The 12877-nt window shown below is 47.1% G+C and overlaps 1 protein-coding gene across 3 annotated transcripts in view; it reads right to left on the bottom strand.

Annotated features, from left to right (window-relative positions):
• The window catches only part of TMEM86A (transmembrane protein 86A), a 28779-nt gene extending 23665 nt beyond the window's left edge, over positions 1 to 5114 (bottom strand). Inside the window, exons 1-2 of one of the 3 annotated variants that reach the window (XM_032690085.1) lie at positions 5014 to 5114; positions 4792 to 4860 (exon numbers count right to left, since the gene is read on the bottom strand). In XM_032690085.1, coding sequence (XP_032545976.1) covers positions 4792 to 4812 — 21 coding nt within the window. In that variant the 5' untranslated portion in view covers positions 4813 to 4860; positions 5014 to 5114. Of the gene's footprint in view, positions 1 to 4791; positions 4955 to 5013 lie in introns of all 3 variants that reach the window. The other 2 variants (XM_032690086.1, XM_032690083.1) reach the window with 2 other exon arrangements.
• Between the last annotated feature and the right edge of the window lie 7763 nt (positions 5115 to 12877).

The following is a 12877-nucleotide window of genomic DNA, read 5'->3' as shown; positions in this document are numbered from 1 at the left end:
AATTGTGGCATGTAACACTGGGCTCTAGCTGGCATAAATCAGCACAGCTTTTTGCCCAGTAGGCCCAAAGCTTTAGGCTTCTCCCAAAAGGTGGGACTGACATAAATGTTACTAAGATCCCGCTAAGCTTTCCTAAGGTGATGATTCCCTCCCTTTCTTCAGTGAGCTCAGGTGTTTAGAAATCTTTTCTATCATTCATTACATTCACTTGGATTTTATACAAGTGCCATATTTCCATAATTGTCTATACAGTATATAAATGTGCATGTTTACAAGCCTCCTGCATAATAAAATCCCAATGTATGATGTATTTAAGTAATGGGGAAATTACAATGAAAACATTGTATATAAACAAAGAGAACAAGTAAAATTAACTCTCTACTATAAGAATTACTTCTAACTTAGATGGTTGCTAACACTTCATTCATTAATGCAGAAATAATACATTCTCTCCTTAAGAACAAAGGCTGAAATAGCTCCAAGTGTGAACTGCCTTTCTTGTTTTCAGCAGCAGTTTGAGAATTATAGAGCACACTTTCTAATAATAAACCTTTAAAACTATGCTTAGACCTACTACTTAAATCTACTACTGCTACAGTTGCCCATAGTGCAGAGTCTCTAAGCAATGTGATTTACATCAGGTTTCCACACTCATCTGGATCAGTGTGGTTTGGCCCCTGTTCAGAAACCGAAATCATACCCACCCAGTTCTCCAGCCCTATTCCATATTTCTTAATGGTGAGTACCTTTCCAGACCGTATCTTTCAGGGTTTTTTGCCCAGTTTTTGCAAAAGACCTTCATCACAGTGACATCCTGTGTCTACTCAGAGGGCTGACAAGGGCTGTTCTCAGGATGGTGCTGCTGCTTCCCACCTAAGGGGGACAGGGCCGAAGGCTCATCTTCCTTTGTGCAGCCAAAACAACGTATTTTTCCCCAACCCAGCTATCCCTGTTTAAAAATGCAAATACATCAAAGGACAAAAAAGGAAGGGATGGGGATCGTTAAGATATGGGTTCTGAGCAAAAATCTGTCCCAAACAGCGTTTCACCTCCCTCCCACACACAGGACTGTGCTAGGTCCAGTAAAAGTCAGATGCAGAGGGGATGGTGTAGGACGAGTGCCCACAGTTCATCTTGCTCTAAAAGACACACCAATATCATGTATAATTGCCCCCCAAAGAGACCTACCCTCAGCCAATTAATATGTAAATTTGCCATGCCCTGTTTTCCTCAAGGTGACAGTGAAGCCCTATACTAAGTTTAGCCTTAACTTTAGGGAGAAAATACGGTCCCTTTGAGCAAGAAACATTATGTAAATGTCAGAACGACTGCATGTCTCCAGGGTCATCTCCTGCACACTTGCAGCTCCTGCAATCATGATGCCTGCGGGGCAGAAAGGTCCTTAAGGCAAGCGCTATCTTCTACAAGCTCATGCTAAAAACTGCTTAGCCAACAGAAGAGGGGGGGAACTGGACAAAAATCACTAACTAATGTTCTTTTATTAAGATGGGACCACTGTTGACTGAACAAGAATGGAATTAAACCTCGCATATCCGTGAAGCAAATGTGCCATTTATCAATACTGAGCTCCAACTGCAGGCTCTCAGCCCACATGGCTTTATGCAGAAAAAACAGCTCTTAATCAGAGCAGTATCAAGAACAGTAATTTTTAAGCAGGATGCTCCTGCTTGCCTAGCAGAGTGAGCAGTGAAAGCTTCCCTCCAAGGTGACTTCCAACCAGAGTGAGCATCGCTCACCAGCTGGAACAGGACTGGCAGACAAATGCATCTTCCCTGCCACAGCCTAGCACCATGCAAGTCTAGACTCTGGCCTCAGCAAGACTCCGGAGCTTTATTCTAACTGAGGACCTGGCACAATATGTTAAAAGGTATTTTGGCACCAGATTTGTGTATTTGTGTGCACGCTCTACCCTCAGCACATCTGAATTGTGCAGCATCAGAGATGACAGCTTGGCTAGCTCTGCACGATGCCATGGTCTCCCCCTGTGCACAGGACAGAGATGCCAAACCCTCCAGGCAATGATGAACACCTGGCAGCCAGCACAAACAAGCAGTCCTAGCTGTGATCTCTCCCTAGGTGCCTCTCCATGGACTGTGCCTCCTTGCAGGTTTCTTCCAGCTATCAGTTGTACGACAGATTTGGAGCTCAGGGCTTTGGCCTCTTTTTACAAGAGTGTCCTAAAGAAGGAAAGAGGAGGAGATGCAGGAGAGCAGGTTGTGTGTAAGCAGTCAGGGTCATCTGCTGCAGAACTGTACTAAGGCCATTGCTTTGAGAATGGGAATAAAAATCCAGTCACCCACAGATGTGCTCTTCTAGTGTCCTTCTCATAGAGGCTGATGCTGCAGTGTGCTGGGAGAGGACATATGCTATAGACAAATCAATTCCTATGGCTAATTTGATTATGCCTCAGGTGCTGCCCCTCCAGAGTCTCCCCATCACGTGTCATGGCACCGATAGCCATGCTGGCTCCAAACACCTGGTCCATCTATGCAGCAAAGGCAGTGCAGTACAGAGAGAAGGCCCGGGCCCAAGGCTATAGCCCCTAGCCGTGGCCAGACCAGTTGCCACTGCTCTTCCCTCCAGCAAGCCACTTGTCACAGGGAGCCCACTTGCTGTATAGGCACCCTGCTTCTCACCCCCTCAGCTGGCAGCTGTGCAAGGACTGCACCACACTCCAAGGCAGCACAGGCCGCTGCTTGACACCAATTCAGCCCCTGCCCTTCGCGGGACAGCCAACACAGAGAGCACAGTGCACTCCTTCAGAGGAACAGCGATGTGACAGCCCACTGAAGGGGATGTGCAAAGAACTGCTCCTTAGCAGACTGAAGGCTTGCAGATCTCTTGTTTTGTGAGCCCTGTGGAGGATCAGACACCCTTCCCTCTCACCTCTACAGCCATGGTAAATCGCTGCAGCTCTGGTCACAGCTCCCAGTCTCACCATCCCTCCAGCTCTCCACAGCTTCACACCTGTGTTAGTTGCCTTTGGTGAAGTAAATTGTTCATATGTCAGGGATGAAGCCAGAGCAAAAATGTGCTTAGTTACACATCAAAAGGGCAAGTGAAGATAGCGGGGCTTTTTTAAATTTTCCTTCCCAAGTTACCTTCCTAAACTACAGGCCGGGTCTGAACTATGTACACACTTCCCAACGTATACTCATGCCTTAGTCATTTGCCTTCTCTCAAAGCTCTGTTGGAATACACTCTGCAAGACCACTCTGATGCACCAGCTTAACAGCCAAGTACGGCCTCCTGCAAACAGTAAAACAAATTCTGCCAGTTTTTGAGCCATTCCAGTATTGTACCAGCATAAGATTTTACTTCCAAGGTACACATACACAATTCATTGTAACCAAAAGCATTACTGAAGTACAAATTTAGCTTATGGCACAGAAGCACAGATACCAAATCTCTTTAGCTGTTTTCAAAAATCACAAAAAAAAAAAATTGGCACTACAGTGGTATAATTTCCAAGCTACTTCCCTCTGTCTCTAGAGATAAAAGTCATCCCCAGGCTGCTGATGAACTTAGCAGGTACATGTTAATAACTGGGGGAACATTCGTCTGAGGTATCAGACAATACAGGCTGCTCTGCAGAACTGGCAAAGCAATTTAAAAGTTTTGAACCCTGGCTCTGTGAGTTAAGAACAGGGAAAGGACAAAATTTCTACCTGTAAGAGAGCATGCAATGGCCTGGCCATTAACCAAAATATTTCAAAACAGGATAATAATGGATAGACAGGGAACCAGGATACCAGCAGTAGGTGTTCAGTGCTGCAGTGAAGCACCAGGCAACTTTCCCACCAACAGTTCGCTATTCTTACAGCATGTGTTAGTCTGCTGGGCTATTCCAGCAAATGCCTTGCTTTCTAGAAAGAGGAACATGCAAAGCAGCATGTCTAACAGTGCAGCTTCTCTGCTGTTCTGGCTGCTCTTTTAGCATTGAAACAGCTCCTGTTCCCCTGCAGGGCCAGGACCTGGTATTGCTGGCACAAGCCACGGCTACTTCAGTTACCGGCTTTGCTCCATCAATCCAGCTGTGCTGCTGCACACATCACCAACTGACAGGACAGCAGTGAGGTGCTACCTTATTGCTGGTTACGTTAATTAAGCATTGTGACTCCCCTATGAAACAGGCAGGTGACACCATCCCTGTCTCATGTCGTTAGGTGGTGGAAGTGCCAGACTGGCTTGCAAAGCCAGAGGTCTCAGCGGGAAGTCATCCAGCCTGTGGTAAGGTCTGCCCGACACGGTGGTCAACAGGAGCCTCAGCCCAAGCCATCACCTGGGACAGCAAAGCCATCTCCGGATGGTGAGGCGGAGACGCCTGCTACAGCAAGGGAGGCCGCGGGAGCTGGAGGATGCTCCCGGGCGCTACCGCGGCGCAAGCCCGGGGCAGCTGGGGCAGCGCCGCTCTGAACAGATGCGGTCCACATAGAGCAGATACATCACAGATGTTTATAAAAACGTAAGTGACAAGAGGAGGAAGCGAGGGAGAGCTGCCCGTGCAGGCGCACCGCTGGAGCAACAGCTGCCGGGGGGGGCCGGGGTGAGCACCGGGCAAGGGGGGACGGGGGGGTCGCGGGCGATGGTCGCATTCCCGGCGGCGGGAGCGGAGCAGATCTGAGCACCCGCCGCCCTCGGGGGCAGCGCCTCGGGGAGCAGGTGGGAGGGCAGCACCGGCGAGGAGGGAGGACATCGATTCTCGGGAGGGTGGCCGTGGGAAGGGGCGCGGGTCCCGCTCCCCCCGCCCGCCGCGCGGCCCGCACTCACCACAGTGACGGGGGACACCATGTCGGCGGTGGGGCGCGAGCGGCTGCTGCTATTGTCGCTATTGTCGCTACTGTCGCTGCTGCTGCTGCTGTCGCTGCTGCTGCTGTCGCTGCTGCTGCTGTCGCTGCTGCTGCTGCTGTCGCTGCTGCTGCTGCTGTCGCTGCTGCTGCTGTCGCTGCTGCTGCTGTCGCTGCTGCTGCTGTCGCTGCTGCTGCTGCTGTCGCTGCTGCTGCTGCTGCTGTCGCTGCTGCTGCTGCTGCTGCTGCTGCTGCTGCTGTCGCTGTGGCCACTGCTGTGGCCACTGCCGTGGCCGCTGCCCGCCCTGCCGGCTGCCCTGCCTGCCTGCCGGGGCGCTTTTTTAGGCAGCGCTGACGTCACTGGAGCGGGGCCCCCGCGGCGAATGCGCTGCGGGGAGCGGGAGGAGGCGGCCCCGGGCCCGCCCCGGGCGGGCGGAGAGGGGCGGGCGGGCAGCGGGGACCGGGGCCGCTGCCGGGCGGGAGCGCTCGGCCTCGCTCGGCCCCGGCAGCGGCGGCGCCAACGTCGCCTCCGCCTCCTGGCGATGTGCCCGCCGGGCAGGCGGCAGCGCTCGGGCCGTGCCCTCCCCGGGTAGCGCCGAGCCTCGGGAGCCCCGGTGGCGGCGTGTTGCGGTCCCCGGGAGCGGTACGGGGGGGTCCCTCCCGAGAGCGGCCGCCCCCGCAACCCCTGCCGGGACAGGGCGCGATGCCCGAGGGCAGCGGAGGCCCCTTCTCCAGCACGGGTTCCCCGGCGGCCGAGGAGTGCCAGGGTCGGGACGGCGCCCGCCCCCCGGGACCGCCCCGCCGGGCACACGGGGCGGGACCGTGTCCCGCGCTCCGTGCCCTTTGCTCCTTCGCCGAGCACCGCTGGTGCCAGTGCCGGTGCCAGTGCCGATGCCGGCAGTACCAGGCGCTGGACCAGAGGCAGCGCACCTCACATCACTCGCTCTCTTCCAAGTGCCTCTCGTCTCAACTCCCCGCTCCGCACACCTGGTCTCTTGCCGAACACTCGAGCCCCGGTCTCTCCTCACTTCCCTTCCTGCGGCTTCCCGCCTGCCGCTCCTGCTCCTGCCCTTCCTTTCACATCCCTGTTTCTTACACGGACCCCTCTGGCCTTCCACCCTTTCTGCTCCACCTTGACTCTTTACCACCCCTCGTTGCCCCATTTTTTCCTTTCCAGGGGCTTCTTTCGGTTCACAATTGCCCCCTTAACACTTTCCATCATCTGACCATCTTAAGACCCACAGGTCCTCGACAAACCCTCTCTCTGCGGAGCTGTCCATGTTTTCCAGCCTTGCCCCTGCTCCCATTGACTGGTAATGGACCTTGTGTCCCCCCAGCAATGGGTCCCTCCCAGTTCACATCCCCATCCTCCTGCCAAGGTCACCCAGAGACTCTGAAAATGTTGGTGTTGGCACAAAGACAAGACGAGGAACGTTTAACGTGGGATACAAGACAGTGGGACACAGCAGCTCAGACTTTAATTAAAGTGACCCTGGGACTACCTTCAGTCTGTTTTTACTTGGAGATTAATATTTAAGGATTCAGGAAGCCACTTCACGTGCAATACGATCTTGCTCAAAAGTTTCACTTTATGACAAAACCAACAGGTACTTAAATAGTAGATGAATAAGTAGTTTGCTATTTGCAGCCTGAGCAAAAGTCGTGCTCAGTATTTATCGCATTGAGGGAACATTTTCTTCTATAAAATAATTAAAAAAAACCCCTGTGCAATTCTTCTGCAGTCTGTGTGCAATAGATTGGTATCATGTTTCTGAGGACGAAATGTATACAAACATCAGTCCCAAAATCCCACACAGGCAGCATGATTGATTCCTGTCAGTAGAGATGTATAAAGAGAGAAGGCAGCATTTGGCCCACCACCACCCAATGGGACTGGGATGGATGCTGCAACCTTTGAGTCATTTACCAATCCAAGAGGGATTTTTACCCAGAGAAAGACACTGCAAATCTGCACTATCAGATCAGAGAGGAATTGAAATCTTTGGCAAATAAACCTCAATCAGAAGAAAGCAAACTGTTCTCTGTACAGCAAAGACCTGCACAACCATGGACTGGGGATTGAGTGCTGATCTTGTAATTTCAGTTAAAATAGTTTATGGGGCAGTCACATGTTCATTAAACAAGAGAAGGATAAAATTTCGCTTTTGGAAGGGAGCTAGGTGAACTAAAGAATGGAAAGAACTTGCTCACCTTTTCATAAAAAAGACTTTGCCCTGCTGAAATCAAGGGTGACCGTCCCCAGCAGAAGCAGCACAAGAACACAGAGGTATTTTGATGTCCAATGAGGCAGTTAATTTGCTACTATATAGGATTTTCAGAAGGACCAATGGACTAATAGAACTTGGGCTCCTAATTGCTTTTGAAAATCCTTCTGGGACCTTGATTATGTCTTGGCTTTTCAATATCTAAAAAAAAAAAAATCTGCTTCTTAGTCCTTAGCCAAACTCTTCATCTGCTTATCCTGGCCTGTAAGCGATGAGCCAAGCTCATCACTGAGTGGATAGTGTCATGTTTGCATTCGGAATTTTCTCTGCTGCTCAAAACGTGGGAGATGATATTAGGATAGTTGCATCTGTTCTTTTTTTTGTAATGCAATATCTGTCTTCACTGGCTGCCAGCTGAAGTTTCACCTCGTCTCACATATGAGCTGCTTCTCTGTGTCACTGGTTTTTGTGCTATGTTATTTGCTCAAAGAAGCCTATCAGAAGTGAAGGGGAAACTGTGTGCGTGTCCTGACTTTCCCATCTCAAACAGGCACTGAGATACTCAGTCTCATTTAGTTTTACTTGGGGAGAAGTTGACCTTATGTTTCCAGACAGTTCCTTCCTCAAAGCTTTTAAAAATAGAGTCTCAGAGGCCCTAATGGCAAATATGGTATTTGTGTGTAATAAAGAGATGACAAAGATTTTACAACCTGAATATAAGCTGAGAATTCACTGTTGTTGTTTATTCGGTACTAGATTAATTTCACGTGACTCACAAGATTATTCATGGGATGATGTCCATATTTCTACTATCAAAATAAGTGCTACATCAATGATAAGTAATTCCTTGTAAGTGAGGGACACCTTGGAAAACAAATTAAGAATTTGGATATTGCAGACAAATTCTACATTTTGCCTGAACGCAAGTTCTGATAGAACAGGTCCTGGCACAAATCTATTCCCACTGTAGAAATACCAAGCATCAGAAGAAGAAAGGAAAGAGAATACAGGATTGATGGCTTCATAACACAATCAAATTTGTCTTGATTTGTGCATGCCATGCTTTTGGTGAGATTTTTTTTTTGCTGTTGTTGCAGTCTTCTGTCTTGACTAGTACAGGCAAGAGAGATCTCATGTGGCTCAGCACAACATTTTCTTCAATATCAACTGCAGGGATTTAACAAAAAATAGAAACCAGTTCTAATTGGGGGGGGGAGGGGTGGTATTTTTAACTCCCTATCAGTAGACAAACAGAGAACAGTAATTACATGAGCATAAATTTATGGGGGTTGGGTATAGCAACACAGAGCATAAGTACTTCTATGCATGTTTGTTCTTGAAAATACTTCTGCTGGACCATGTTTGTGGTGTGCAGAGAGGGAAAAAACAGCAGGAGAAGTTCCATCTTCAGCAAGGCTGCTGCACAACCAATTATTTATGAAGGAATCCATGTTGTTCAAATGTGCAGTAGCTTTGTGGCTCATGAGGGTGTATTATTTCTTTTTAAAATTTACTGCCTTATATTTCAATAACAGCTTGCCTTTTTTTTTTCCTCCTCTCTCTGTATTTTTCCCCACTAGTGTATTCTCCTGTAGGAGAAACGTCAGTGCATGGACTCCATCAGTCCCTCCTAGCTGAGTTCCCTCAAAGCCCAATGCATCTGAGGAAGACTTAGAGCTCTGTGTTGTTAAACACAGTTCAAACAGGTCCAAAAAAAAAAGAGACTTTCCCAAAAGTGATTGCCTTTGGAGTAAAAGGGTCTGTGGATATTTGCATGAAATATAGGTGTTTATAGGATAATGTTGGAACAGCCCTAAAGCTTGGTGTTTTCTGGCTGTTTATTACTCGGGGAGGTTGTCCTACCCCCAGCAATGGCTGGAAGAATAGCAAAACATTTCTCACACTCAAGTGTCTCTGGAATTAGGGGTTGCATCTGCTCTCACTTTGCTGGAGTGGGCTCTGGCTGTGGGCCATGGAGCCACATGCTTCATTTTGCACTTTCAGATTTACTATTAATACAAAAGGGCCTTGGAATTAAACTACTCAGGAACCAGAAACAAGTGTGTCAGTAAGGGCTGGAAAAGTTTTATTTGAGATTCATCCATGTTGAGATGCTCCTGAGCCACCTCCTCGCTGGCTGCTGCAAGCACAGTGTCCCAGATCCTGGGACAGCAGTGTGCATGTCAGCTACTGCAGGATATATCTGATGCAGCTTTCTATTTTGTCATATCCAACTCCATCCAGGCCTCTTCGTGGTTTTTGTACTGGTCATTGCACTAGTTCCTGATACTTTTCATGTCAAGTAACCTCGTGTCTGCACATGAGGAGATGTTTCCTTTCCATACAGATTTATTTCCTGATACTTACAGAAATGCAGAAAGTGCCTTTGCTTCCCTTATGGTGGCAATTCCCATAATGACAATGAAGTATTAAATTTAGACTGCAGAATTAAAGTCTCAGTGAAATAAAGGGGGGGACACTGCAAATTAATGTCTCCTGAGAGCACTTTTTCAAGCTATTTGATGAGCCAGAAAGGCAACATATAATCTATTTATAGGCTTTGTATTTGAAAGTTTTCTTCCCAGGCATAAAACCACTTTGCTGTTTGGCCTTAGTAAATGCTGTGTGTGTCAATCTTTATGGGAAAGTTAGGATTTCTAGAGGTGAGCATCTGTATAACTAAGGAGGATCCAGAGTGCAGGTTCATTATGGAATTTTGCTTGTTTGTGACTGGTTTATATCCTAATCACCATCAAAACAAGCACATTATAATCTTATAAAGAATATTAATAGGGAAGGGAAAATATTATCCATTTTTTAAAATTTTTCTACAACGTGCAAGTAAATCACAAAATCTAAAATGTTTACAGTTTATCATAGAATCATAGAATGGTTTGGGTTGGAAGGGACCTTTAAAGATCATGTAGTCCAAAGACTCTGCCATGGGTAGGAGCACCTTTCACTGTGTGAGGTTGCTCAAAGCTCCTTCTGACTTCGAACACACAGACATGGGGCATCCACAACTTCTCTGGACAACCTCTTCATAACCACACTAATCATAAAAAAAAGTCTTCTGTATATTCAACCTAAGTTTACCCTTTTCCAGTTTAAAAACAGTGCCCCCTGTCTTATCGCTACAGGCCTCGGTAAAAAGTCTTTCTCCATCTTTCATATAAATCAAAGGGCAGCAATAAGGTCTACCTGAAGCCTTCTCTTCTCCACACTGAACAAGTCAACACTCTCAGCCTTTCTTCACAAGAAAGGTGTTCAAGACTGTGAATTCCACCCGGGTGGAATCACTGCAGCTCAGGCTGCCACCAGTCTTGTCATGTCTAATTAGTTCATCCACGTTGGTAAGCAACAGGACTAGTAACGCTTCTTTGATCCAGCTGTTTGTCACCTGGATTAAGAAATTATCCTCGACACATTCCAAGAGTTCTCCTGGATTGTGAACAGCTTACTGTGCCACTTTTCCAGCAGATATCAAGGAGTGCCCCAGCAGGATCAGAGCATGCAAGTGTGGTGCTTCCCACAGTCGAAGTAAGAACACTTCACAAACAGGCTCCCCTTGCTCCAGTGGCCTGCAACGAGCACCAACCAGGAGGTTTCCTTGCTTTGCTTGGCCCCCGGTTTTTATGTATAAGCTCTCATCCTGTTCATTGCTGGTTTTCAAAGACAGTTTAGTACATTCAATCTATTTTTTTATATGTATGGCAAATGCCCTGGCCTCTGTCCTTGCCTATTCCTTCTAAAAATCTATAACCATAGACTGCAGAGGGTTCTGATGTGGTCACAGTTTCTGTTGCTCACTAAGATGCCCCATTCCCCAGGTTAGAAACCCACCAAAAAAATCTCTGATTTTTCTAGTGATCAATCCACTCGTGATTTAGTGATGTGCTTATTTACAACCACGAGATGGTAATAGCTGAAGTACTAAAACGCGCAGGAAAAGAGGTGAAGGCTTGTCCTGGGAATCATCATCAGATGATTTGCACAGAAAAAACATGATGCAATTTAAATGGTTAGGTTACAAAACAGAATGTAGGTAGGGCAAATGCTTTCATGTCTATTTTCATTGAAGCAATCTAGCTGAGCAACTGACAGAAAAAATTGTGCTCGTGATAAAGGAGAATCTTTAAGGAAGAAGAGACAGAGGATCCCAGCCCAAAGCTAAGTGCTGGTGACAGGTGGATGAGACAACTTTTCGTGGTATTTTAGATTTTGTTGGACTTATTTCCATCATGAATGCATGGTGTCACATGGGATGAAGACCAGCCAGAAGCTGGGAGGGGAACAAGGAATTGGCCTGGAAAAGGTGCTCAGGGGTCACAGGCATAGCACCCTGATGTTGTTTGTCTCGGGTTTTCAAAAGTGACCAGTGGCTTTCAGAGGATGGTCTAGGTACTTCAAATACTTGTCTTTCAGAGAGCATTTTCAGAAGTTCTGCTCTGTTCTATGTTATTTTCAAGTAAATGGCAGTATCCAAAGTCCCTGATCACCTCCAAGTCTTGTCTGTGGGCAACAGGCATTTTCCGGATTGCTCTAAAATCCAACCGAGTCACTAATGAGTTCAGATAAAGTTTTTTACCACCGTGTTTATTTAAAACCAATCGCTGTTACATTTCCCAGAGGAAAGCACTGCCGGCTCCGTCAGCAAGTAATACATTGATTTTAAATCAACAAGACTGCCATTGATCTTAGTAGCTATTTATTGCACATGTTCCCAGCAGCCACTTCCTAATGGAATTTTAACAATTTAGTAGGGTCACTTGAAGGTCTTGAGGAAGCAAGGGAAAAATTCATCTCTTGCGGGACGTACCTCCCTAAAACAGTGCCTTCACTCACAATCACAAGACAGTCAGAGTCGTGCACTTCTCTAGTTTTGGTGAATCCTAATGATTAATTTTCAAGACATACATGGTTCTTATTTCATTCAGTTTGTCCTGGTAATATAGACACAGTTTCACCTCTGTCTGATTAAATCCCTGAGCAGCTGCTTGCTGGAGGCTGAGAAATACAGAGCAAGTATGCCTAGCCTCTTGGCCTCTTCTGAGGCTCTACCATCAGCCTTAGGATAGACAAAACCTTAGCTTGGTGAAGTATAACTACCCTTACACTGGAAATACTGGTATAAGAACTGGTCTAAATATGCCTCTCTTTCTTCTTTTTCTTTCCTACAGAACTTGGCCTTTTTCATTTGAGTTAAAATCTTGCACCAGAAGAACAATTTTTTGTTTGGGTATGCCATTTCCAATGGTTTAACAGGAAAAAATATGTACAGCATTATTCTCTGACAAAAACTATCCTGGTTGCCATTTTCACTCTGTTTCCTTGCATGTGATCTCAGTTCCAAAAGTGTTGCATGGATATACAGGCAAAAATAGGAGGATTAGGAAGGGAATAATGATTGTAAAATATTTAAGAAAAATGATAGTTTATCATAAAACTGAAAGGGATAATAGTGCTTGGTTGGGGACTGGAGGAGGTGGCTGGTGCCCTGCCTTCAGTGTCAGGAGAGCCTTGTCTGGCTCCAGGCCATGGCTCTTTTCTGTTCTGAAATCACTGCGTACACAGCGGTACCTGTTGGGGCTGTTACATCCCTGTGTCCCTCAGAAAGGCATCCTTCTCCCACCAGTTGAGATGGGCCTGCACACCAAATGGCAACACAGGCCACAGAAACCCTTCCTGATGTCTGTGTGCCCGGCTATTCCTGAGGAAAGGCTTAAGTGAAAACCTAGTGAAAGGCTTCCTGAGATTTGTACAAATAGCACAACCACACTTTCCTCATCTCTTACACATGCATGAGGCACATTACGCAGAAGCCACAGGTAACATAAGCACTTG

The sequence above is a fragment of the Chiroxiphia lanceolata genome, chromosome 6 (assembly GCF_009829145.1).
Source record: "Chiroxiphia lanceolata isolate bChiLan1 chromosome 6, bChiLan1.pri, whole genome shotgun sequence".
In the NCBI taxonomy this organism is placed as follows: Eukaryota; Metazoa; Chordata; class Aves; order Passeriformes; family Pipridae; genus Chiroxiphia; species Chiroxiphia lanceolata.
The sequence above is the reverse complement of the archived record's forward strand: the minus strand, read 5'-3'. Positions and strand labels throughout refer to the sequence as shown.